Here is a 25957-nt window from a genome sequence, read left to right as displayed (position 1 = left end):
CCCAGTGTGAGATTGGACCCCCTGATTGTTTGTACTTTTGTTTAAACAAAACAAAAAGCTCATGGTTTTGGATGTGACATGATGTTTGAACAGTAATGATTTACATGCATGAATCAGTTTGGCGTACAGGGGGTGCTGTTGAGCAGATTTTCATTTGTAACGAACACTCACATTGTTCATTTTTGTCACCTTCCTATAAGGTTTTCTTAAACACAGCGTTCTGTCAAGAGACAAAATTAACTCCGTACGTTTGCTTTAAGCAGCTCTTTATAGTGTTGTGTTTCGTTTCTTTGGAACCTCTACTGGCTGAGGGTGTACGTCTGTACATCAAGAGCATGTATGTTGACAAATTATGAATAACAGACATACAAAACACAAACATATTACAGAGACCACATCCGGCCACAGGTAGGACAGACCAGCATCCTTTTTTCTTCTTACTGTATGTAATAAAGGAGACAACATACATAATTCTGTTAAACAAATTAATCTAGTAAATTCTTTATGAACGACTACATGAGTACATCCAACAAACACCAACTCAGTACATTTAAAAAAAGAGAGAATACCTTTTTTAAACATAAAACAACTGTACCGCAATTCACAGCTGCATTTGTAAAACACACACTGAAACTTATAACAACTAACATCACCCAAAACCATGAACACAAAGCATTTGCACGTGTGAATTTTACGCAGAGGCACTGCCACTTGTTTTGAGGTTGGAAAGTCAGTGGGGAGGAAAAAAAGAGGACTGTGGGACGTTCATTCCTTTACCAGTCTGTAAATGTGATGCTGGGCACCGTGCTCACTGTTTGAAACTTCAAACACGCATGCCATACACAGCAGAGTCTCCTGTGTGTCCCTGTTCGTCACCACCTGCAAGACGACACACAGCTCAGTTTTTCACGACTTGTGTGTGACTGGTACACTAAAGATAACATCAAAGTAATAAGTGTACTGTAATAAATATAATTAAAAACAGTCAGGTCCATAAATGCATCCAGCCATCCGTCCATTTTCTACACCTGCTTAAGGTGCGTTTACACATAACCAAGACGCGTTACGAATGTCATTTTCTGTCAATCATGACACATTCCTGACATTCTTAATGTGACTTAACGCATCTGAATAGGTTTCTTAATAATGTGTGTTGGTATGTGATATTCTTGATATTCGTTGAGCATGTTTTTGCCTCATTTCGTCTCACGTCGTCGAGGTCGCAACTGAGCGTGTTGATCCGTCTTGATGAGCAGTGATCCTTAATAGAACGTGACAACGTTCGTAGTGGTTCCTGTGATGGTTCTTGGAGCCCAAACTGTCACGCATTATTACGAAGTGACACGGAAACAGTCAAGTTTTGACACGACTTGTAACGCGGCGTCACATTTCACTGCGCGCCACGACAAATCAGTTTTCTGTCACGTGCGCACAATTAAACTCGGCTCCAAATGTCGTTCCACAGTTCCTGCTGAAGCTCCTCAGGATGCTCCTGTTGTAACCGATGAGTAGGAGAACGAGTCTGAGCCAGAGCAGCGAGAGGAGACTCACGTGCAGCCAGACATCTCTGCACCTCCTCCAGTCCAGCGGAGGAAGAAGCATGCGCACAAATAAACCCTGCTGCACCGCATTCAGTTTGATTGCTGACACCAAGTCGGCTAAAAGTCTAATTTTAGTGCTCTTCAGCACGCTCCTGCAGGTGTTCCACCTGCTGTATGTGCCTGATGTTTTGGAAAATGCGTGAGACTAGAGCCGCATGAAGCCACACATCTGGCTCTGTCCGTCTCCTCCTCCTCTCTGCGCCACTCCATGGCAGAGAGCCCAACTATGCATGCAGTCATGAAGTTCTTCTGAAAAACTGGAGCGATCTGAATTTGGTTGGATGAATATGGGTGTGTGTGTGTGGAGACAATTCACCTCGTTCACGTGACAGAACTTGATGCGCTGTTATGCACAATAGCGCGCAACAGTGCGGAACACTATTCTTGACCGTGCGTAATGGTTCCTGATAATTCTCCAGCAACACGTGCCATTAATCGTAATGTGTGGTAACAGGTTGCAGCAGTTCCTGAGGACACCTGACACCTCTGCCCCGAATCATCACATTCGTGATCAACGGCCAAGAATGTGTACTTCGTGGCATTCGTGACTTGTCGTCGTCGTGTGTAAACGCAGCATTAGGCAAATTAAGGGTCACTGGGGAGGGGGGTGCTGGAACCTATCCCAGTGGTCATAGGGTGTGAGGTGGGCTACACCCTGGACAGGATGCCAGTCTGTTGCAGGGTCTCCACAGGTACATGAGTAGTGATATAATTTTTCTAATTTTGCCACCAGAGTGAAATTGAAAAGAAACAATGAAGAGGTACTTGTAGTGTTTAGTTTTACCTTTAATTAAAGGGATAAAAAAAATGGCATTATTCAAGGAATTGCAGCCATTTGTAGACATAGTCCCTCCATTTAATTGGCCAAACTAGCATAATGATGATGTGCATCACCAGTTACACAGTTTCATGTGGCAGTGGAACAGAGGAGGAATCTCTTAAAAAGTAGACATGAAAAAAACACCACAGAACATTAGAGTGTGAAAGAAATCCATTATCAAAGACAAATTATGTGGAAAGACTGAACATCAATTCTACACAAACACGTGTGAAACACTGCCCAGTCTAAATACACACATACAAACAAACAATACCCACTGCTGGGGCAAGTTGTCGCAAGTGCACATACTGTATTGAAGTCTACTACAATTCTGTAGTTAAATAAGATATAACTAGCGCATCGTTGTGGGGATCCATGGTCTCTAGATTGGGTAGTGTTTATGAAATAGGTAGCTGACATTTTTCAAGGGTGGTAATAAATTATGCAAAGGTTCTATAATGATTTGGAATGGCATGTGAGTCCAGAATATAATTATCAATGTCCATTGTTCACTGTTATGTAATAGAATTTCTACAAAAATATTAGTCCTGTCAACATTCCATTTTGGCGCAATCATCCTTGACCCAAAATATATAAACATACCAAATGGGAAATGTTAGCTCTCCCCAGTTTCTCCGTGACTGAAGGTACACACATGCAAGCATACACATACAAAGAGGCCACTTCAGTTTTAATATATAGATGATTTACCGTCCCCTGCTGGAATGACGTGTGAGTCCAGAATGTAATTATCAATGTCCACTGTTCGCTGTTGTTATCTAACAGCTGTAGTTTCTCCAAAAATATTAGTCCTATCAATGTTCCATTTTTTTGCTGCGTTCATCCTTAACCCAAAATACATAAGCATACCAAAAGCAAATGTCAGCTCTCCCCAGTTTGTCCGTGATTGAAGTTATAGACACGCACACATGCATGTACACAGAGGCCACTTAAATCTTTCATTCCACTACAGAATATAGATGGTTACTGATGATATATAGATGATTTACCGCCCCCTGCTGGAATGACATGAGTCCAGAATTTTATTATCAACATCCATTGTTCACTAATTTCTCCAAAAATATTAGTTCTATCAACTTTCCATTTTTTAAGCATTTATCCTTGACCTAAAATACATGAGCATACCAAACAAAAAATGCCAGCTCTCCCCAATTTGTCCGTGAATGAAGCCATACACATGCACGCACGTACACAGAGGCCACTTGGTTTTTAATATATAAAAAAATTAATTAACATAAAATATACAACTAACTAACATACTAACATAACTAACTAGTTATGCCATTGTAATGTATTGTGATGAATTACTGTAAGAAAGCATGTAAAGTGTGACACCATATTGTACAACTCCAAATTCAATGAAGTTGGAATGTTGTGTAAAATGTAAATAAAAACAGAATACAGGCAGGAAGAGAGGTAAAAGGAGAAACTGGAGCACGCTTCAGTCCATGTGTAAGTCAGTTGTTGCCTTTGTCGGTTAAGAATGGAGCCGAATAATCTCACCAAGGACTGAATAAATTCCTCTGGAGGTAAACAGTGGGCAATTGACCTTAAGGCTAGATAGCCTGTAGTGTTGCAGCTGAGCAGTGAAAAACACTTTTTAACAGTTCCACTTGAACAGCCAAATCCCAATTATGAATTAAGAATATTCCCAATTATGAATTAAGAATACTCACCAGCCTCCGAAACCTTCAGCTTCAACTGCAAGGCATGCAGTTCAATAGTCAACGCAGTCTGAGAATGCACTGCCTTGCCAACCTCTTTAATCGTGACGGACAAGCGAGGGCCCGTGGTTCTTGATGCTGCCGTCTTACCAATTTTCCGGTAGATCAGGGCAGCACATAAGCCAAAAAGTACCAGCCTGCTGCCATGAGACCAACAATGAATAAATCCTCGACATCCTCAACGGAGAAAGGCACCAAGCATGCAACACGCCAGGAACTCCAGGAGTCAAGGACATAGCCCGCAGGATACGTTCCATCTGGGCAGGCAGGATCCCCCGGTCCTGACCTTCTTGTAGAAAAAATGGTGTCAACAGCGTTCAGAGACCAGCTGCTTTTTGAGGAATTCACAGCCTGGTGAAGTAGGGACTTGAAGGTTAAAAGCAGAGAGATAAGGGAGAGTGGAGGAGATGCGACTGCAACTCAGCCACATGGGGTGTGCAGCCAGTACATTCTGAGTGTTGGTCCCAAGCCCGGATAAATGAGGAGGGTTGCGTCAGGAAGGGCATCCGGCGTAAAACAAGCCAACCCGACTATGCAGACTAAGAATTGAATTTCCATACCGGATCGGTCACGGCCCAGGTTAACAACATCCACCACCGGTGCTATTGCCCAACAGGGTGCCGGTGGAAATTGGGCTACTGCTGGGCGAAGACGACGAAGAGGAGGAGGAGAACATTTCCACAAACAGCGGGAGAAGAAGAAAACTAGAAGGGTGGAAATGAGAGTAGGGACTTTGAATGTTGGTAGTATGACTGGTAGAGAGCTGGCTGATATGATGGAGAGGAGAAAGGTAGACATATTGTGTGTGCAAGAGACCAAGTGGAAGGGAAGTAAGAGCAGGAGCATCAGCGGTGGGTACAAGTTGTTGTACCATGGTGAGGACAGGAAGAGAAATGGTGTTGGGGTCATTTTAAAGGAAGAGTATGTTAAAAGTGTGTTGGAGGTTAAACGAGTGTCTGACAGGGTGATGAGTGTGAAGTTGGAAATTGAAGGGGTGATGATGAATATCATCAGTGCATATGCCCCACAGGTAGATTGTGAGATGAAGGAGAAAGAAGATTTCTGGAGTGTGTTAGATGAGGTGGTGTGCCCAAGCATGAAAGAGTGGTGATAGGAGCGGACTTCAATAGCCATGTTGAAGAAGGGAACAGAGGTGATGAGGAAGTAATGGGTAGATATGGTATCAAGGATAGGAATGGAGAAGGACAGATGGTAGTTGATTTTGCAAAAAGGATGGAAATGGCTGTGGTGAATACCTACTTTAAGAAAAGGGAGGAGCACAGGGTAACATATATGAGTGGAGGAAGGTGCACACAGGTGGACTACATTCTTTATAGGAGGTACAAGCTAAAAGAAATCAGAGACTGTAAGGTGGTGGCAGGAGAGAGTGTCGTTAGACAGCATAGGATGGTTGTTTGTAGGATGAATTTAGAGGTAAAGAAGAAGAAGAGAGTGAGAGCTCAACAAAGGATCAGATAGTGGAAGCTGAAGAAGGAAGACTGTTGTATGAAATTTAGCGAGCAGGTGAGAGAAGCACTGGTTGGACGGGAAGCAATTTTGGACAATTGGAAAAGTACTGCAGATGTGGTGAGGGAGACAGCTAGGACAGTACTGGGTACGACATCTGGACAGTGGAAGGAAGACAAGGAGACTTGGTGGTGGAATGAAGAGGTCCAGGAAAGCATAAGGAGAAAGAGGTTGGAAAGAGAGTGTGTGCTGAGAAGGTGGAGGGAATATTTTGAAGAGCTGATGAATAAAGAAAATGAGCGAGAGAAAAGGCTGGATGATGTGGTGAGAGTAAATCAGGAAGTAGAAGAGATTAGTAAGGAAGAAGTGAGGGCTGCTATGAAGAGGATGAAGAGTGGAAAGGCAGTTGGTCCAGATGACATTCCAATGGAGGCATGGAAATGTCTAGGAGAGATGGCAGTAGAGTTTCTAACCAGATTGTTTAATAAAATCTTGGAAAGTGAGAGGATGCCTGAGGAGTGGAGACGAAGTGTGCTGGTTCCTATTTTCAAGAACAAGGGTGATGTGCAGAGCTGCAGTAACTACAGAGGCATGAAGTTATGGGAAAGATTAGTAGAAGCTAGGCTTAGAAAACAGGTGAAGATCTGTGAGCAGCAATATGGTTTCATGCCGAGAAAGAGCACTACAGATGCAATGTTTGCTCTGAGAATACTGCTGGAGAAGTACAGAGAAGGCCAGAAAGAGTTACATTGTGTGTTTGTGGACTTAGAAAAGCTTATGACAGGGTGCCAAGAGAAGAGCTCTGGTATTGTATGAGGAAGTCTGGAGTGGCAGAGAAGTATGTTAGGGTAGTGCAGGACATGTACAAGAATAGTGTGACAGTGGTGAGATGCGCAGTCGGAATGACAGACTCATTCAAGGTGGAGGTGGGATTACACCAAGGATCAGCTCTGAGTCCTCTCTTGTTTGCACTGGTTATGGACAGGTTGACGGATGAGATCAGACAGGAGTCCCCATGAACTATGATGTTTGCAGATGACATTGTGATCTGTAGTTAGAGTAGAGAGCAATTTGAGTCTAGTCCTGAGAGGTGGAGATATGCTTTGGAGAGAAGGGGAATGAAAGTCAGTAGAAGCAAGACTGAGTACATGTGTGTGAATGGGAGGGAGCCCAGTGGAATAGTGCAGTTACAAGGAGTAGAAGTGGTGAAAGTAGATGAGTTTAAATATTTGGGGTCAACTGTTCAAAGTAATGGAGAGTGTGGTAAAGAGGTGAAGAAGAGAGTGCAGGCAGGGTGGAGTGGGTGGAGAAAGTTGGCAGGAGTGATTTGCGACAGAAGAATATCAGCAAGAGTGAAGGGGAAAGTTTACAAGACAGTAGTGAGACCAACTATGTTGTACGGCTTAGAGACGGTGGCACTAACAAAAAGACAGGAGGCAGAGCTGGAGGTGGCAGAGCTGAAGATGTTGAGATTCTCTTTGGGAGTAACAAGAATGAACAAGATTAGGAATGAACATATCAGAGGGACAGCTCAGGTGGGACGGTTTGGAGACAAAGTCAGAGAGGCGCGATTGAGATGGTTTGGACATGTGCAGAGAAGGAACCCAGGGTATATAGGGAGAAGGATGCTGAGGATGGAGCCACCAGGCAGGAGGAGAAGAGGGAGGCCAAAGAGGAGGTTTATGGATGTGTTGAAGGAGGACATGCAGGTGGTTGGTGTGACAGAGGAAGATACAGAGGACAGGGTGAGATGGAAACGACTGATCTGCTGTGGTGACCCCTAACGGGAACAGTCAAAAGACAGAGAAGAAGAAGAAGAAGGAGGAGATGCGACCACCCTCGTCGGAGTCCCAAGCTGTGACTTCCGGTTGAATTCTTTCCCATTCTTGCTTGATGTTGATCAACAGTCTGGGGTCTCCATTGTCGTATTTTATGCTTCATAATGGGCCACACATTTTCAATGGGCAACAGGTCTGGACTGCAAGCAGGCCAGTCTAGTACCCGCACTCTTTTACTACGAAGCCACACTGCTGTAACACGTGCAGAAGGTGGCTTGGCATTGTCTTGCTGAAATAAGCAGGGGCGTCCCTAAAAAAGACATTGCTTGGATGGCAGCACTAACACACCTCCATACCATCACAGATGCTGGCTTTTGAACTTTGCACTGGTAACAGTCTGGATGGTCTTTTTCGTCTTTTGTCCAGAGGACACGACGTCCATGATTTCCAAAAACAATTTTAAATGTGGACTCATCAGACCACAGCACACTTTTCCACTTTGCGTATGTCCATTTCAAATGAGCTTGGGCCCAGAGAAGGCAGTGGCGTTTCTGGATGTTGTTGATGTATGACTCCCCTTTGCATGGTAGAATTTTAACTTGCACTTGTAGATGTAGCGATGAACTGTGTTAACTGACAACAGTTTTCTGAAGTGTTCCTGAGCCCATGCGGTAAGTTCCTTTACACAATGCTGTTTTTAATGCAGTGCCGCCTGAGGGATCGAAGGTCACGGGCATTCAATGTTGGTTTTTGGCCTTGCCACTTACATGTAAAAAGTTCACTAGATTCTAATAATCTTCTGATTATATTATGGACTGTAGATGATGGAATCCCTAAATCCCTTGCAACTGAACGTTGAGAAACGTTCTTAAACTGTTCGACTGCTTTTTCACGCAGTTGTTCAGAAAGTGGTGATTCTCACCCCATCTTTGCTTGTGAACGGCTGAGCCTTTTGGGGATGCTCCTTTTATACCCAATCATGACACTCACCTGTTTGCAATTAACCTGTTCACCTGTGGAATCCTCCAAACAGGTGTTCTTTGAGCATTCATCAACTTTGTCAGGCTTTTGTTGCCCCTGTTCCAGCTTTTTTGAACTGTGTTGCAGGCATCCATTTCAAAATGAGCAAATATTTGTACAAAAACAAAAAAGTATTTCAGTTTGAACATTAAATATCTTGTCTTTGTGGTGTATTCAATTGAATATAGGTTGAAGAGGATTTGCAAATCATTGTATTGTTTTTATTTACATTTCACACAACGTCCCAACTTCATTGGAATTGTACTTGTGTGACAAAAGTGGTTTAATTTTGACAGCAAATTTCACCTGTTACCACTGTAATTATTATGAAAGTAACTGGTATCTAACAAACACTGATTATTTGTGGCAGCAAGAAGTAGTGACAACAGTGGTTACATTTTCTGTGCAATTTTACCCACTACTGTAGTATTTGTTCAGAATGTGAATGTTATCCAAGAATTTGCAGACAGACTCTTAGATAGATAGATAGATAGATAGATAGATAGATAGATAGATAGATAGATAGATAGATAGATAGATAGATAGATAGATAGATAGATAGATAGATAGATAGATAGATAGATAGATAGATAGATAGATAGAGAAAGAAGCACCAATTACACTCACTAAGATTTATTACAAAAGTGGTTGAGTTAGTTGCCCATTGGTTCCCGTTTTTGTAATAATTACTACAACAGTGACAGGTATAACAACAGCGGTTGCCACAATGCCCGGTGGTGTTTTTCCATGCTCAGTAGCAGTGGATGACCTCATGTTATGATTAACATCGGGGGGTTCTTCCTTCCTTTCCCCCGTAGATAATGAGGCTCCTCACACTGAGTTTCATTTGCAGTGGAATGAGAAGAATGTAAGCCCAGTTCCAGGAATGTAAGACCACTGTCAGGAACTCAGCACCCCCCCAACACACACACACACACACACACACACACACACACACACACACACACACACACACACACACACACACACACACACACACACACACACACACACACACACACACACACACAAGTCAGCTGAAGTCTTCTCTAGAAGAAACACTCCCACTCAGGACAATGAGGTGATTACCAACAAGATAGTGAAGTTCTCCAGCACACTGTTCATCATATATTTCTCTGGCAGATGTTTTAATTTATGGATGAAGTTGATCATGTATTCACACATGGGCGACCGGTTTATCCGATAGACAAAACGCCCGTTCTCAAACCGTGCATACTCAATCTAAGACAAGAGGAAAAAACAGAAGAAAAAAGTATTATTGAAATAAAAATACTGAAGAATAAGCAAACATATGACGGTCAACACACTCGTGGTCCATACCTCCACTTTTTCAACCACTTGTTTGCCAAAAGAACAGACCTTTGTGGAACACATGATGGTCATGTTCTCTGAGCTCTCATACTGACTCTTGACGCCATAGAAGGACCCAGAATCATCTTGAATGTTGCAGTTTAAATCAGCCTGACAGGCAGAAAAAACAGAGTGAGCACTGAAGGACGATAAAGGCTGCATTTAAAGTGGACTAAAGAAGGCTGAAAACCAGAAACAACACAGCCTCCACCCCCAACTCCTGAAAAGAACTAGTTTCCATGAAACAGTTCAAATACCAATTTAAAATCAAAATCACTCTATGATACAGCACTAATTTAACATGTTTGCTCTTTTCCTCATTTTTTTCCCTCGCAAAACAAAAAAATAATATTAGAAAGACAAACCGACACAAATACAGCAGGTAAAATAAGTATTTAACGCATCACCATTTTCCTCAGTAAATATATTTCTAAAGGTGCTACTGACATACAATTTTTACAAAATGTCTGTAACAACCCACTCTACTCCACTCTACTCTAGACAGAGTTGACATACGAGGTCTATTAGAAAAGTATCCGACCTTATTATTTTTTTCAAAAACCATATGGATTTGAATCACGTGTGATTACATCAGACATGCTTGAACCCTCGTGGGCATGCGAGAGTTTTTTCACGCCTGTCGGTTACGTCATTCGCCTGTGGGCAGTCTTTGAGTGAGGAGTCGCCCACCCTCTTGTCGATTTTTTCATTGTTTAGGAATGGCTCAGAGACTGCTGCTTTGTTTGATCAAAATTTTTTCAAAACTGTAAGGCACAACTGAGTGGACACCATTCGATAAATTCAGCTGGTTTTCGGTAAAAATTTTAATGGCTGATGAGAGATTTTGGTCTGGTAGTGACGCCGTAAGGACGGCCCACGGCGCCTGATGGCGATCTGCGCTTCGAGGCGGCAGCGTCTCGCCGTTTCATGTTGAAAACGTCCACATTTCAGGCTCTGTTGACCCAGGAAGTCGTCAGAGAACAGAGAACTTTCAGAAGAAGTCGGCATGAGGAGTTTATTCGGACATTCCATTGTTAACGGACATTTTGTAATGAAAGAACGTGCGGGCAGAGTCGCATGTGGGGCCGGACCCGACCGCGGGGGGTCGCGACAGGAAAAACACCTCCGTTGGAAACCTTAACGGGCAAGTTGGAACATGCCCAAGCTGTTAAACAATTTCTCAGTTACTCACTTGTTGAAAGCCATCAAAAGCCGCCTGAATTTTACAAATGTTTTTCAACACGGAGGTGTGACGACTCGGCGAATTTGCGCACACGTCTTTCATTAAAAAATGTCCTTAAACAGTGGAATGTCCGCATAAAGTCCTCATGCCGGCCTCTTCTGAATCTTCTCTGTTCTCTCACGACGTCCTGGGTGAATTAGGCCTTAAATTAGGATGGTTTCAGGTCGAAACAGGCCGACGACGGCGCCTGGAAGCGCTTGCACGATGTCCCGCTCTGTGGGAAGTCCTTACACTGACAGAAACACCCCATAATCTCTCATCAGCCGTTAAACTTTTCATCAAAAACCAGCTTAATTTCTCGAATAGTGTCCACTCGGATATTCCTCACAGGTCCAGAAAAAATTTTGATAAAGCAACGCGCGCCGTCTCCAGCAGCGTGTGAAACAAAGGAATTCAGCCGAGAGGGCGGGACCACATCTCACTCAAGGCCTGCCCACAGGGAAATGACGTCACCGACATGCGTGAAAAAACTCACGCATGCGCACGAGGGTTCAAGCATGATTGGTGTAATCGCACGTCATTCAAATCCATATAGTTAAAAAAAAAATAAAAGGGTCGGTTTATTATCTAACAGACCTCGTATAGTAGCATACTGTTTGTAATTCTTAATGACTGATGTGAATGAAGTCCAAGACACACACAGTAAAGTATGTCCCTTCGGCTGCTCCCTTGTTTGTACTCAGGGTCGCCACAGCAAATCCGAGGTGGATGCACATGTTGAATTGGCACAGATTTTCTGCCGGATGCACTTCCTGACGCAGCTCCACATTACATGGAGGTGGGGTTTGAACTGGGAACTTTCCACAATGAAACCAAGTGCACTAACCACTTGGCCACCACCCCAAACACACAGTGACTTGTGTTTAAAAAAAAAAGCAAAAGCAAAATGTTATTATGAAGTGAAATAAATCACACTGTAATAGCATTTTGCTTTGTTGTTTTTGTTCCATAACTTTGGAATAAAAAAAAAATAAATTTCATGATACTTTGTATTTTTTTTTAAGATATTAAAAATTAATAAATATCTGAATTATGTACTTGAAAATCAGGGGTGCTAATAATTTTCACCACAAACATACCTATATGAGGAAACCTGTAGTGTGATTTGAATAAGCGAAGTGCGCATCTCGGGCCGCGCAGTGCATTATGGTATGCTAAATTTTTTGGCTACCAATCCACATTCAAAGACGGCGGAAAACAGCGAGGAGTGCTATGATTTGGACCATTTCAACTGCTGGAAAGTTGACGATTTAAAGCATTTTTGTAAGCTCCGCGGATTGCCTGTTACAACCAGGACTGCGTACGGCAGTAGAGAGAAACAGAAAGAAGAGCTGGCTCCCCTTGCGTGTGTTGCATCGGTACAGAAACTACCGTTGGTGCCGACAAAGGAGGAAAAGAAGAGCTGCTGTCGAAAATGATTACTGGTCCTTGTTGATAGTTGGAGACAAACAAATTTCTGACCCCTTGAAGGCAACTGACGGATGGTTCGACGAAGTCCAGGGTCTGAAACTGTGGATATTGCAGAATATTTGCTAAGCAGGGATGAGAACTCACTACTCCACCGGCTTCGTAATGACTACAATGAAGGTGGGTCTCACATATAATGTCTTTGGTGTCACGTTTGTTTTGATAAGTTGACAGACATACAATAATATGTGCATGCATGCAGTTTGTTTATAGAACATGTCAATATTACAATATTACGTCATTCATGGCACGACATTACAGTCATAAGCCGATGCACGAAAATGGCGCCATCAACCACATTTCAATTCTGCACGGTTTCAGGATATTGACAAAATAAATGTGTGCAAGAACCTTACAATTTTAGTCCGTCTTTTACGTCCATCTGGATCTTTCTTTTCTGTGGGAAAATTGTGTAGAATGAACGGAGGTTTACAACCATATTTCTTCTTCTTTCCGTCTTTGGGTGGACTCGGCGGAGCCTTGCAATCGTGTGTTTTCAGCCACCTTTCAAGCCTATAAATTCCGTTTGAGCATTTGAAAACAGCACAGTTCACACCTGTCATTATTGTATGCATTGCTTAAGGCTTAAAGCCTTTGAAACAATCCCTGTAAGCCTTAAATTTCACAGTCCTCAAACGCTACTGTATATGAAATTCAATGGTAGCAGTGTGTGTTTGGTAGCTGGAATTTTTGACCCGTTTGAACCACGCATGAGCAGATGCGTTGTGCACTTTGCTTATTCTACCGTGAGAGAGATGTATTGTGCCAAGAGTAAATGGAGGCATGTCAACTGTCTTTACTTTCAATTTATGGTCTGCACATTTGGCCTTTTCGAGGAAGGTAAAATTGGATTTTAAAAGGCATAACATTACCAATGTATTATCAATGTACATTTAACACAAATTAGAATATTGCAGAAACATCGGAATAAGCATGATAATATGTCCACATTAGAAACAAGATTCGAAAGAGGATTAAATTAAGTTACATTCAAAGACTAATTAACAAGGTTGAGCAGGTCGGCTCTGGAGGGCGGCATTTCTATGCCCCTAACATCCCGCTCATTATGGATACAAAGACCGCAGATATCCTCCTGCAACATTCTCCTCCTTCATTAAGCAAAGTAGTGATACATTCATTATTATGCAGATTCTGTCTTTCATTTTAAATTTAGATTGGTTGGTCACTTCAAAAGGAATTTGAGGGGACTTGGTCCAAGTACACACAGTCCTACTTTGTTGGCTGCCGCTAGTTAGCATTTTGCATCAGGGTGAAAATACATGCAACGTTTAAACAGCCATTAGGAGTGCAACCAGGTCACGCCATTGTTTGGAGATATTACAATGAATTAGTAAGTGCTTTGATCAAAAGCTTTCCTGCTATGCAAGTTCAAATTTAGCAGAATGCACTCTGCAAACATTAAGAGAGCAATCTTCTCCATGCACACCAATTACAGCCAGAGACTAAAGCTGAACATGAACAGGTTGCAATAGAACAGGATTCTGCTTTTAAACATTTAACAAAATGCCACCGGAAGTGATTCAAATGACAGTTTGAATATTACTTATATGAACAATTCAGCAGGCAATTACACTCACCCAGAATTTTATGAGAAAGAATGAATTCTGTGGCCCTTTGCCATACAGCTCCTTCAATCCACCCTTCTTTTCTGGGAATTTGTCATAAATCTGTCGAATGTCCACTGACTCCAGCAGGGCATCACTGTAGGAATGATTTGTCTCTCCGATATGTACAAAGAGGTGCTTGTTGTACTGTGGGGAGATAAAAAACATATTTAATCAATTTATGTAAAATGTTACAAGACTCTCTATCATGCCAACAATGCCGACATCCAGAATCTCATCAAAAAAGAAAGGTTTACTGATCTAAAATAAGCAACTTTCTACAAATAGCCACCATCATAAGCACTTAGTGTAGCTGAACAAGATGTGGAGGCCAGAATTAGATCAATAACAACACACTCTGACATAAGTAAGTCTAAATAACACTTTATGCTTTATATTTGAAAATCTGCATGCAGGAATATTTTATATGGTCCTTCCTGACATGTAAAGTAATCCTGCAGTAAAGGCAACTTAAATAAATTTTACAATAGTTTGTAACTCCACATCCCTAAACATTTTAAACCATAAAACACTGAGGCAGTTTTAAAAGCCTCAGGAACTGATGCTACATCATCAAAATCAGAACAACAACAATTCAGATAACCACAAATGGTCAAACTGAAAGGAAAGGGCAAAGTGGAAGGGCAAACTGCGGTAGTGGGACTGGGCTTTAGAATTACTAATTCAAATAAACTGCATTTCTTTGAAAGAGGGAGAAAGCTGGAGCACCCAGAAGATGCAAACTCCACACAGAAAAGGCCAAGCCAGAAGTGAACCTGGGACCTTCTAGCTGTGAGGCAACAGTTCATTTTGACTTAATATTAAAGTTTCCCATTGTTACTACCCCATTTTACAGGATTTCCATCTTTTATTCATCTGGTTTACAGATTGTTTTGGTTCTATCTGTTATTAATCACAATCCATATGTGTATCCCTTTAACCATAGCAAAAGAAAGTTATAGTTGAGAAGGAAGACAGACACGAGTGGTTGTAAAACACAGAGTGGAAGCTCTATAAGAAAGCGAAAAAGTTTGAGATCAACTGAACAAAAAAGGCATTTGATTTCAAGCTAGAGCAGTGCTTGTCAGGAAATATGAACATGCACATTGAAGACGGAGCTGAAGCTGCAAAAAAAAAAAAAAAAAAAAAAATTAGATTTCACTGCCACGCTAACTGATGCATGAGCACACGATCAGACGCGGGTACACTCAAAAAACTGATGTGTTGGATGAACTCAATTCAATTATTTATTAGATTTCCATCTAATAAATATATGTAGCCCCAACTCAAATAAAGCACATCCATGCAAGATAATTTAATGTAATTTAGTTAGGACTATGTATATTTATTATGTGGAAATCCTGCCCATAATTGAATTGAGTTCAGCCAATGAATAATTTGTTTGTGTAATGTACTCAAAAAACTGGCTCACTGTATCTGATTCCATCTAATAAATATATGTAGTCCCAACTCAGTTAAATGACATTATCTGGCATGAATGTGTTTTATTTGAGTTTGGGCTACATATATTTATTAGATGGAAAGATTGCACATAATTGAACTGAGTTCATCCAAAGAGCCATTTTTGAGTGTATGTACGGCGTTGATTAATTTATTAGTTGTGGTTTAAGAATATGCAACAGAAAACAATGATAAAATGCAGTGCCAAGGCAATACAGCACATTACATCCAACATGTTTGCATCAACGCCTTGTCTCATCAGTGTGATAATAGTGCAATACTGCCACGAGGTGGCGTGTGCACTATTTTTGCTCTGTTGGTATGCTCATGTCAGGTATAAGGTTTTTTCCATTTGTGTGCAGGAGTAAGCAAAAAATTTCAAAACAAATCTTGGCAGATATCATTAATTACATTTCCAGGAGAAAACACTGTATTTTATGTATCTAGAAACAAGGGATACTGATTGGAAATTAGCAGGTGCCTGTGGTTACCCACAGTTACAAGTCCAACAAAAATATTTTTCATGATATTCGGTTCATTTGCTGGCAGGTCACTGAAAATAAATTTTAAGGATATTAGTCAAATATTATCGAAAGGCTAATATCAGTGTTTAAGAAATAATTGTTTTTGATTTTTTTATTTAATTAGAAATTCCATACAAATAAAAGCAAGAATCAAACAAAGACATAATAAAACAATAACCAAAATAATTTTTTGGGAATTTCAAGGATAACACAAAAAAGTCTCCCAACTTATTTCCACTGTGGTCCTTCTAATAACAAACACATAAAGCAATAACAACAATAAATAAATAAATAAATATAAATAATAAAAACACACAAAAAAACAGTTTGCAGCGAATAAAATGCATATTCACACAAATTGACTGACCTGACTTTCAAGAATGCTATTAAGTAAACAAGACTTAACCATTCTCTTAGAACAGTTTGGATTTTCACAGCTTCGAACATCTGAGGACAACTGATTCCAGCTAATAGCTCCAATATATTTAAAAGAATTTTTTACCAACATTTGTGGTAAATCTTGGAATAAATAATGATGAATGGCTGGATCTAGTTCTGTTGCTGTGTACTTCTGAAACACAGTGAAAACAGTTTAGAAAATATTTAGGACAGGTACCATGATCAATGTGATGTACGTTATGTAAATTGAATTGTTTTTCTACTGGTAACCAGTTCAGTTGTTCAAAGTGTGAGTAATCTAAATGAGTTCTGGCTGGAAGCTGAAGCACAGTTCTAATAAGTTTGTTTTGACATATCTGAAGATGCCCTTGATAGTCCACAACAAATTTTAATACCAGGAAGTACAAGCATAGTCAACCTGACTCAGAACCAATGCTGCTGCCAGCAGTTTCATTGTCCATGTCCAAAAATGTGGATTTTCTAGCCAGAAATTTAATTCTTGCATTGACTTTTTTTTTTTTATTACCTTCAGGGCCATAACCTCCGCAGACACAGTTTGATCTAGTTCAACATCTAAATATTTTACAGATTTTTTGGCTTGTACTCTAGTACCTCATACAAACATACTCTAGTATGTTTTCTAAAACATCAGTTGAATACTCCAATGGTGAAAAGACGCAGTGTGTGTTTACACAGACACCTGCATGATTGGAGAGTGGACATGGAGACTACGGAGGAGAAGTTGAAGAATCAGAAGTTGAAGAACATAAAAAAGTTGAACCAACTCTGAGTATAACCCAGAACTTTGAGTTGATGGGAAACTCAGACTTTTCCATTCCGGAACAGCTGATTATTAATCAGCTCTGAGTCAATCAACTCTGAGTATTTCCCACTCAGTTATGTGTGTGTGCAACAACAATAAAAACCACCGTCAATCGAGCACTGATACTACGATTTACCATGGCAACAGTAAGAAAAATAGGTTGTCCTACTTCACACCACTTGAGTCAAAATTTGTAATATGTGATTATGGTGAGTGTAAGCACATTTTTGGAAAAAACAAAAATTCAACTGCCACCACAGCAAAAGCAAGTGGCATGAGAGAAAAAAAAATCCTACTTGATTGAATAAGTCTGTTCATTCAACCAGATTTTCAATTAATACTACAGGTAATAAATAAATAAATGGAAAATTGAAGAAGGTAAAAACAATTAAAGGGAGAAAAACACTTTGATGCAATCCCAAGGGCACATTCACACTTACACAAACAGCTGACAATGAAAAGTAAAAATCATTCAAACTGGTAAGGCCTATAAGCTTATAATTACAGCTCACTTTGGTTTTAATCACAGTAGATATATTAATGAAAACATCATTGTGTGGCTTCTAATTGTCATTGCCCTCACCCCCAACAGAATGCTGTGTTACACATGCCTAATCTCTCACTGAATATCTTCTTTAGCAAATTATTATTTAAGTTCTGTTCACCTAACACAAGAAAGCACATGCTCACAAGACAAGTGAACAGACCACCATTGCCTGTGACAGACGCAGAAGAGCCCTGATTGACCAGTGGTTGAAGATATCCTGGAAAAGTGCAGAAGCCAGCCAAAAAGTAGACCAACACAAAGAATTTGCTCTGATCTGACACCATGTTGGCAGTGTGGAAAGTGGTAACGTTCAGTTAGGTCTTGATCTGAGAATGTTCGCACCTAATCAGGGTTCTAAAGTCCTCTGCAGAAGTTCAGGCAATTTGTGTAGCATTACCATACGGTAATTACCATACGGTAATGCTACACAAGTTAACTGAACTTCAACATAAATCAGGTAAGTAAGGAAAGGACACCTCGTGTCCGACAGCTGCTGCAGGCTTAAAGGTGCGCTGACAGTTGATGCATGCACTTGCACGCATGTCGTCATGACGATCCCACCCACTGTGTTCCCAGCTGGACGCCGTGCTTTGTTCCACGGGTGGCCACGCGCTGAATGCTGCATATATAAAGTAATTATTTCATAGCAGATTAATCATTTTCTCTGCAAGGTGGCTGCTGAAAACGTCTCTAATCACTTCCTGAATCACAGAGGACTGCTCCAGCCGGAGCCATTCGCACACCTGCACGTGCCGAACAAGCTGGAGAAAGCATTTGGAGCCGCCTAAAAAGGTAATATTTGTCATGTTTGCATTGTCGTGGCTTGGTAAAACAGTTGCATGTTCTTTCCTTCTTGTGTGCAGCTGTAAAAGTATGTTTATGATAGAGTTAATATCTCCATATAATAATTCAAACCAGCTGTGCTCTGATGCGCTGCACTGACGCAACTACTCACTCTGTTCACATCTTCTTTACTCCGCTGCACGTAGTGTTGGCGAGCAGATCGCATCACGTTGCACGACATTTATGTGTGAAAGATTTTTTGAACATTTCAAAATTCTCTTTGCGCAATTGCACGTTGCACATCCCTCTCGCGTTCAGTCTGCACCCGTTAAAGAGGAGTTTGAGCCTAGTTTACACATAGACGGTTTTGTCGGCGGGCAGTACGTACACCAAAGTTCGCGGTAGTTCCGGCTGTTTTTGCGGTGGAAAGGGGTGGAGCATTTCGCCGGCGTTTTGGCTGCCATACTATCCGCAAATACGTGGATAAAATGCCGCTAAATCCGCCGAATAAAGCGGCGTTTTGACGCCGTAGCATCCGGCACACATCAGGCACACATCAGGCAACGGGGGTTAATACCCAGTTCTATCCTTTACAATCACAGGTTAAGACACGCGTGAGAACGGCGGTGTTCTGCTGCCACCGATAATGCCTTGTGTACCGCTGGATTTATCCAGGCAAATCATGCGTTACTCCAGGAACTTTTGCATATAGGCACCGCCCCCAGAGTATAATAGGCTGAAGCCTCTGTCACTTCAGGGGAGGGAGATCATCCTCAGCCTTTTCTTCTCCTTCCTTTCCCCCTCCACCACAGGGCTACCCTCTGCTTCTGAACCAGACCTCTTGGTAAGTCCTTGCCGCTGCCAATTTTCTTTTAGGAGGCATACTGGAGCTTCTCTGCAAAAATATCTGGAGCTGGCCGCGAGTGAGAGGCCTGCATGCAGTGCGCTAGCGTTTTTATATTGACCGATGCCTATCGGCCGTTTGGAACGCCGTTAACCGGGAGGTGGCGTTTAGAACAGCGTACTGTCCGCTAGCACCGCCGTTTTGTCTGCCTCTGTCACCGGGTAAAACGCCCTTGAGGACGCCGATGTGGGCTCTATCACCGTTTTACATGCCGTTGATTAGGGATACAACGCCGGCCGCCAATTACGGCGGTGTAAACTGCGGCACTACAGGAAGGGGCAGGATGAAACGGCGAAAAAGTATCAAACGCCGTTGTTCGCGTTGTCTCCGTCGTCACGCAAATTCTCCGGGAGCGCTCCCGGAATTATTCGACATGTTGAATAATATTTTTGACGATTCCCGGTAAAGCCGGAACTAAGCCACGCCCCCTAGTGCCGGCGTTAACAACGGCGTATGATCCTTAAGATGGCCAAAATGGAATGGAATGTGTCACTGCTCCTGGTGTATGATCACCAGACTCTTATCAGCGTTCGGGCTTCGCTGGAGAATTTCATTGTTTCTGGCTCGGACGGACGGCCAGGGACGCGGCTGCCCCCGCCGCCTGTCTTAGCGTCCGTACCAGACTTTCTACGCCGGCCGCTTGGCGTGTTGCTTCGGCGTCTGCGCCGCAGAGGACGCGGGAAGAGAGGAGGAGTCCGTGTTCGGCTCAGAGTGTGCCTGGCTGTTTCCTGCAAACATGCTCCACGACAATTCATAGCCGGATTCTTCACACCATATGACGGCTACGACGTGCGGCGTTCCCTGACTTTTCGCTATCGGTGGCTCCGGCTGGTTGTGCGGGGTGCCGGGTCTCCACTTCCGCGTCGCCGTCCTGTGAGGAGCTGCAGTCGTGGCTGCGTGCAGGAGAACCTGCGCCCGCTCAGTCGTGTCTCCCAGCAGACTGACGTGCGCTCAGTCCGTGTGGCGCTCATCAACACAAGGTCACTCACAAGTAAGACTTTCATTTTGAATTACTTTTTCTCCAGTCGTGCTCTGGACTTTCTCCTGTTAACGGAGACCTGGCTGAAACCAGGTGAAAATAGTGCCTTCTCTGAGCTCCTCCCCCCTGGCTGCTCATTTTTCAGCTCCCCGCGAGCATCAGGTCGAGGAGGGGGTGTAGCCACGGTTTTTAAAGACAGCTTTAAATGCCGATTTTTATCTTCTAATGCCTACTCCACTTTTGAACTTCAGTTGTTTGTGATGGAGTTCGACCGTCCTGTGCTCTGTGCTGTTGTTTATCGTCCACCAAAATTTAATAAGGATTTTATTCAGGAGTTTTCTGAGTTTCTGGCAGATTTTATCCCAAAGTATGATAAATTTTTGGTCTGTGGTGATTTTAATATTCATATCTGTTGTCCTTCTAATCAGCTGGCTGCTGAAGGAGGTTTTTAATACAGTTGGGGCGGGTCTCCAATCTTTTATCAATGCTTGTCTTAGATCAGGGTCTGTTCCAGCTGCTTTTAAACATGCTGTGGTTCGACCTCTTCTTAAAAAACCTCACCTGGACTCATCAGTTTTATCCAATTTTAGACCTGTGTCTCATCTGCCATTTCTATCTAAGGTTTTAGAAAAGGGTTGTCTTTTTACAGTTACAATCATTTTTAGAAGACAATCTCATCCTTGAAAAATTCCAATCGGAGTTTAGATCGCAACACAGCACTGAGTCAGCACTTTTAAAAGTTCATAATGACATCACTTTGTTGGTGGATGCAGGGAATCCTGCTGTGCTGGTTCTGCTGGACTTCACAGCAGCCTTTGATACTGTGGATCACACAGTACTTGTTTCCCGGTTGGAACATTTTATTGGCATTCATAGTACTGCACTTAAGTGGTTTAGATCATATTTGGCTGAAAGGAGCTTTTCTGTCATGATTGGGGACCTCTCCTCATCAACTGTTCATCTGTCTTGTGGAGTGCCACAGGGTTCTGTCCTTGGGCAGATTCTATTTTCATTGTACATTCTGCCACTGGGGTCAATTATAACCCAGCACAACCTGTCCTTTCATTGTTATGCAGATGATCTGCAAATCTATCTGCCTGTGAGGACTAATGGGAGTGATGCTTTGTCATCATTATTTAATTGTATTTGTGATGTAAAGCAGTGGCTGTCCCAAAACGTCCTTTACCTGAATGATGGTAAAACTGAGATCATGGTGTTTGAGCGCACTGGCATACCAAATGTGGTAACACCAAATTTTGGTGCTTTGGCTAACTATGTAAAACCAGCTGTCAAGAATTTGGGAGTGATATTTGACAGCTGTTTGAGGTTCGATCAACAGATAAATTCTGTTGTCAAAGCTAGTTTTTTCCAACTTCGCTTTTTGGCTAAAATAAAGCACTTTCTCAGTAGACGTGATCTTGAGACAGCCATTCATGCTTTCATCAGCTCCAGACTTGATTATTGCAATGCACTTTATTGAGTTACGTACTATTCCTGACCTAGCACTTTTTTAATCTAAGTTAAAGACTTATTTATTTAAACTGGCTTTTAACACTTAGTGGGGAGGTGACATGTTCTGTTATTTTTATGTTCTTTTTTTATGTGTTGTTTTAAAATTTTATTTTATATGTGTTTTATTTTTGTAAATTTGTGTTTTTAATGTTAAGCACTTTGGACACCAGTCGGTGCTGTAAAGCGCTTTATAAATAAATGTTGATTGATGTTGATTGATTTGTAAATGGGGCTTTACTCTCCTGCACACAGGGTGTGCAAGTGCGTGAATCAAAGTCGTGCAAGTGTCAGTGGGTCTTTACAGTGTGGAGATGAAGAGGAGAAATTCGGGGTTTGTAAAGAAAACCTGGCAACGAGCAGGTTAGGTTCATGGACTAAGTTACCTGGGAACTGACTCAGATTTTAAGTTAGCTCTCTTTCTACAAAGGAAAGCTCAGAGATTCCCTCATCTTGGTGTTAACAAACTTAGAGTTTTCACTAAACCCACGTTGTGGAATACATCACAGATTCTTTGTTCTGGACTTTTCTGGCCTCCAGTCAGGCAATTCTCTGCCTATGGGCTACAGTACATTTGTGCATTTATAGTGATAAGGCCCCAAACCGTAAGAGGTGGGAATGAACACCAAAGAGTGACAATTTCAGGCTTTAGCACTCTACTTACTGTGTCTGAATCTCTCTGTTGCTCAAGGAAAGCGGAGAACTCCACTAATCTGAGTTTAGACGTACCAATCGAGCGGCCCTGCCATGCTGGTGCTGTGGGAGGTTGGGCTGGCTCATAGTCTGCAAAAACAACAAAACATATTTTAGCATATTGTCCCATGACCTCTTTAGTGTCACACATAGTACATGTAGATTTGATTTTCCAAATGTAAACAAAGTACTTTGGTGGAATTCACTGACATTTTGGGAGTATTCTTTTAAATTTACATTCATGTATTTGGTGGATCCTTTCATCCAAAGTGTCTTGTTCACACACTGATGTCAGGAGCTTCCATACACAGTGTTAATGAAATACCAGGAGCAATTTGGTTTGGTGTTTTACTCAAGAACACCGTTTAACAGACAGGAGTAGCCAGGGTTCAATCCCCAAACTTTGAATCTAATGAGCAGCTCTTTTCAGATGTCATAACTGTTCATAGAAGAGTCATCTGTATGACTTCTGAGCACCATTCACATCGTATCCTATAAATAATGGTTTCAGTTTCAATAAGTCCTCATAACAATTCAGATCATTTTTCTTCAAACTTGATTAACAAGCAGGTCCTTACTTGAAATGGCTGATGTGACTGCTGGCTGGATAGGATAGGCTTGCTGGGTGAAAGGCTTAATGCTGGAACACAGAATGACAGACCCATCGAAAAAAAGATTCACAGTATAACATATTAAAAACCCGAAAGTTAAAAAACAGACTGAGGAAAAAGAGAGCAAAGCTGTTGTTTGATGTGAACTCCAGACAAAATCCAGAGGATTGAGTCAAGACATTGCTCAGAGTTGCCCTTTCAAAGATGTAGCACACGACAGGAGATGGTCCATGTCAGATGTGTTCTCATTGTTACGTTTAGCAAGGAGGGACATCTGGGAAGAGCACGCAGGAGAATGGACATGACGCAAAATGTATGATGCAGAAAATCACTCTTGCTGTTTCTCTAATTTGTCTGATGATTTGGGAGTTGGTGCTTATGGCCTAGTCAACCTGGGGGTCACAACCACCCTGCCGTAGGTTCAGGACAAAATGGTGTAACTCCAGGATGCAGCAATTGGTTTATTTTGGTATATATATATATATATATATATATATATATATATATATATATAAAGTAACGGTCCTTTTTATTTTTTTCAAAAACTATATGGATTTCATTCATATGTTTTTACGTCAGACATGCTTGAACCCTCGTGCGCATGCGTGAGTTTTTCCACGCCTGTCGGTGACGTCATTCGCCTGTGAGCACGCCTTGTGGGAGGAGTCGTCCAGCCCCTCGTCAGAATTCCTTTGTCTGAGAAGTTGCTGAGAGACAGGCGCTTTGTTTGATCAAAATTTTTTCAAAACCTGTGAGACACATCGAAGTGGACACGGTTCGAAAAATTAAGCTGGTTTTCAGTGAAAATTTTAACGGCTGATGAGAGATTTTGAGGTGATTCTGTCGCTTTAAGGACTTCCCACGGTGCGAGACGTCGCGCTGCGCTCTCAGCCGCCGTCGTCAGCCTGTTCAAGCTGAAAACCTCCACATTTCAGGTTCTATTGATCCAGGACGTCGTGAGAGAACAGAGAAGTTTCAGAAGAAGTCGGTTTCAGCATTTTATCCGGATATTCCACTGTTAAAGGAGATTTTTTTAATGAAAGACGTGCGGACGGGTCCGCGCGTCGGGACGCAGCCGCCGTGACGCTCCGCCACAGGAAAAACACCTCCGTTGAAAGCCTTAAGGACAAGTTGGAACATGTCCTGCCTGTTAAACAATTTCTCATATACTCACTCCACTGAAAGCCATCAAAAGCCGCCTGGATTTTACAAATGGTTATCAACACGGAGGTGTTTTTCCTGTGCCGCCGCACCGCGTCGGCTGAGTCCCGACGCGCGGATCCGTCCGCACGTCTTTCATTAAAAAAATCTCCTTTAACAGTGGAATATCCGGATAAAATGCTGAAACCGACTTCTTCTGAAACTTCTCTGTTATCTCACGACGTCCTGGATCAATAGAGCCTGAAATGTGGAGGTTTTCAGCTTGAACAGGCTGACGACAGCGGCTGAGAGCGCTGAGCGACGTCTCGCACCGTGGGAAGTCCTTAAAGCGACAGAATCACCTCAAAATCTCTCATCAGCCGTTAAAATTTTCACTGAAAACCAGCTTAATTTTTCGAACCGTGTCCACTTCGATGTGTCTCACAGGTTTAGAAAAAATTTTGATCAAACAAAGCGCCAGTCTCTCAGCAACTTCTCAGACAAAGGAATTCCGACGAGGGGCTGGACGACTCCTCCCACAAGGAGTGCTCACAGGCGAATGACGTCACCGACAGGCGTGGAAAAACTCACGCATGCGCACGAGGGTTCAAGCATGTCTGACGTAAAAACATATGAATGAAATCCATATAGTTTTTGAAAAAAATAAAAAGGACCGTTACTTTATTGACAGCCCTCGTATATATATATATATATATATATATATATATATATATATATATATATATATATATATATATATATATATAGCGCTTTTCCATCTGCATCAGACGCTCAAAGCGCTTTACAATTATGCCTCAGATTCACCCCGATGTCAGGGTGCTGCCATACAAGGCGCTCACTACACACCGGGAGCAATAGGGGATTAAAGGCCTTGCCCAAGGGCCCTTAGTGATTTTCCAGTCAGGCGGGGATTTGAACCCATGATCTTCTGGACTCAAGCCCAACACCTTAACCACTAGATCATCACCTCCCCCCTTTATATATAATAAAACCTTTGCGAGGGACATCGGACACGCTCGGCATGGTCCAGACTACAAGACATGTGTCTATGATAGAAAAATATGGACATCATCATCATTAGACATTGACAGAACAGCTCAAAATTTTTGTTACCACTTTCTTCTTTACACTCAGATGTTTGCATTTTTACAGTTTCACTCCAGGTGCATGATAGACACGTGATCAATACGCTCACTAGCTTGTTGTGAATCCTCCAGACAACGACCTGCTCTCTTCACACTCAGTCAGGTATCACACAGACTTTGTGTGAGGAAGGTGGCAGATGTGTTTAGTGTCCAGTCCAGCTGATTTAGACATTCATGTTCTCACATACAGGTCCTCTTGGTAATGTGAGTTGAGGGTGGTATGTCACTGGGCTGTAACAGAGTGCGAATTGCATTGCAAGGGAAGTTGCAAAAAGTTTGCA

The 25957-nt window shown here is 42.1% G+C and overlaps 1 protein-coding gene across 3 annotated transcripts in view; it reads right to left on the bottom strand.

Annotated features, from left to right (window-relative positions):
* The window catches only part of tead1b (TEA domain family member 1b), a 177686-nt gene that overhangs the window by 2611 nt on the left and 149118 nt on the right, over window positions 1-25957 (bottom strand). For all 3 annotated transcript variants that reach the window (XM_034190731.1, XM_034190716.1, XM_034190723.1), the window contains 6 exons: window positions 23338-23399; window positions 22731-22849; window positions 14111-14284; window positions 9773-9913; window positions 9521-9673; window positions 1-879 (listed from right to left, as the gene is read on the bottom strand). The exon at window positions 1-879 is cut by the window's left edge and continues 2611 nt beyond it. In XM_034190731.1, the coding sequence (XP_034046622.1) occupies window positions 766-879; window positions 9521-9673; window positions 9773-9913; window positions 14111-14284; window positions 22731-22849; window positions 23338-23399 (763 nt within the window). In that variant the 3' untranslated portion in view covers window positions 1-765. The remainder of the gene's footprint in view (window positions 880-9520; window positions 9674-9772; window positions 9914-14110; window positions 14285-22730; window positions 22850-23337; window positions 23400-25957) is intronic.

Source organism: Thalassophryne amazonica, chromosome 2 (genome assembly GCF_902500255.1).
Source record: "Thalassophryne amazonica chromosome 2, fThaAma1.1, whole genome shotgun sequence".
NCBI lineage: Eukaryota > Metazoa > Chordata > Actinopteri > Batrachoidiformes > Batrachoididae > Thalassophryne > Thalassophryne amazonica.
This window is presented reverse-complemented; position numbering and strand designations above follow the sequence as displayed.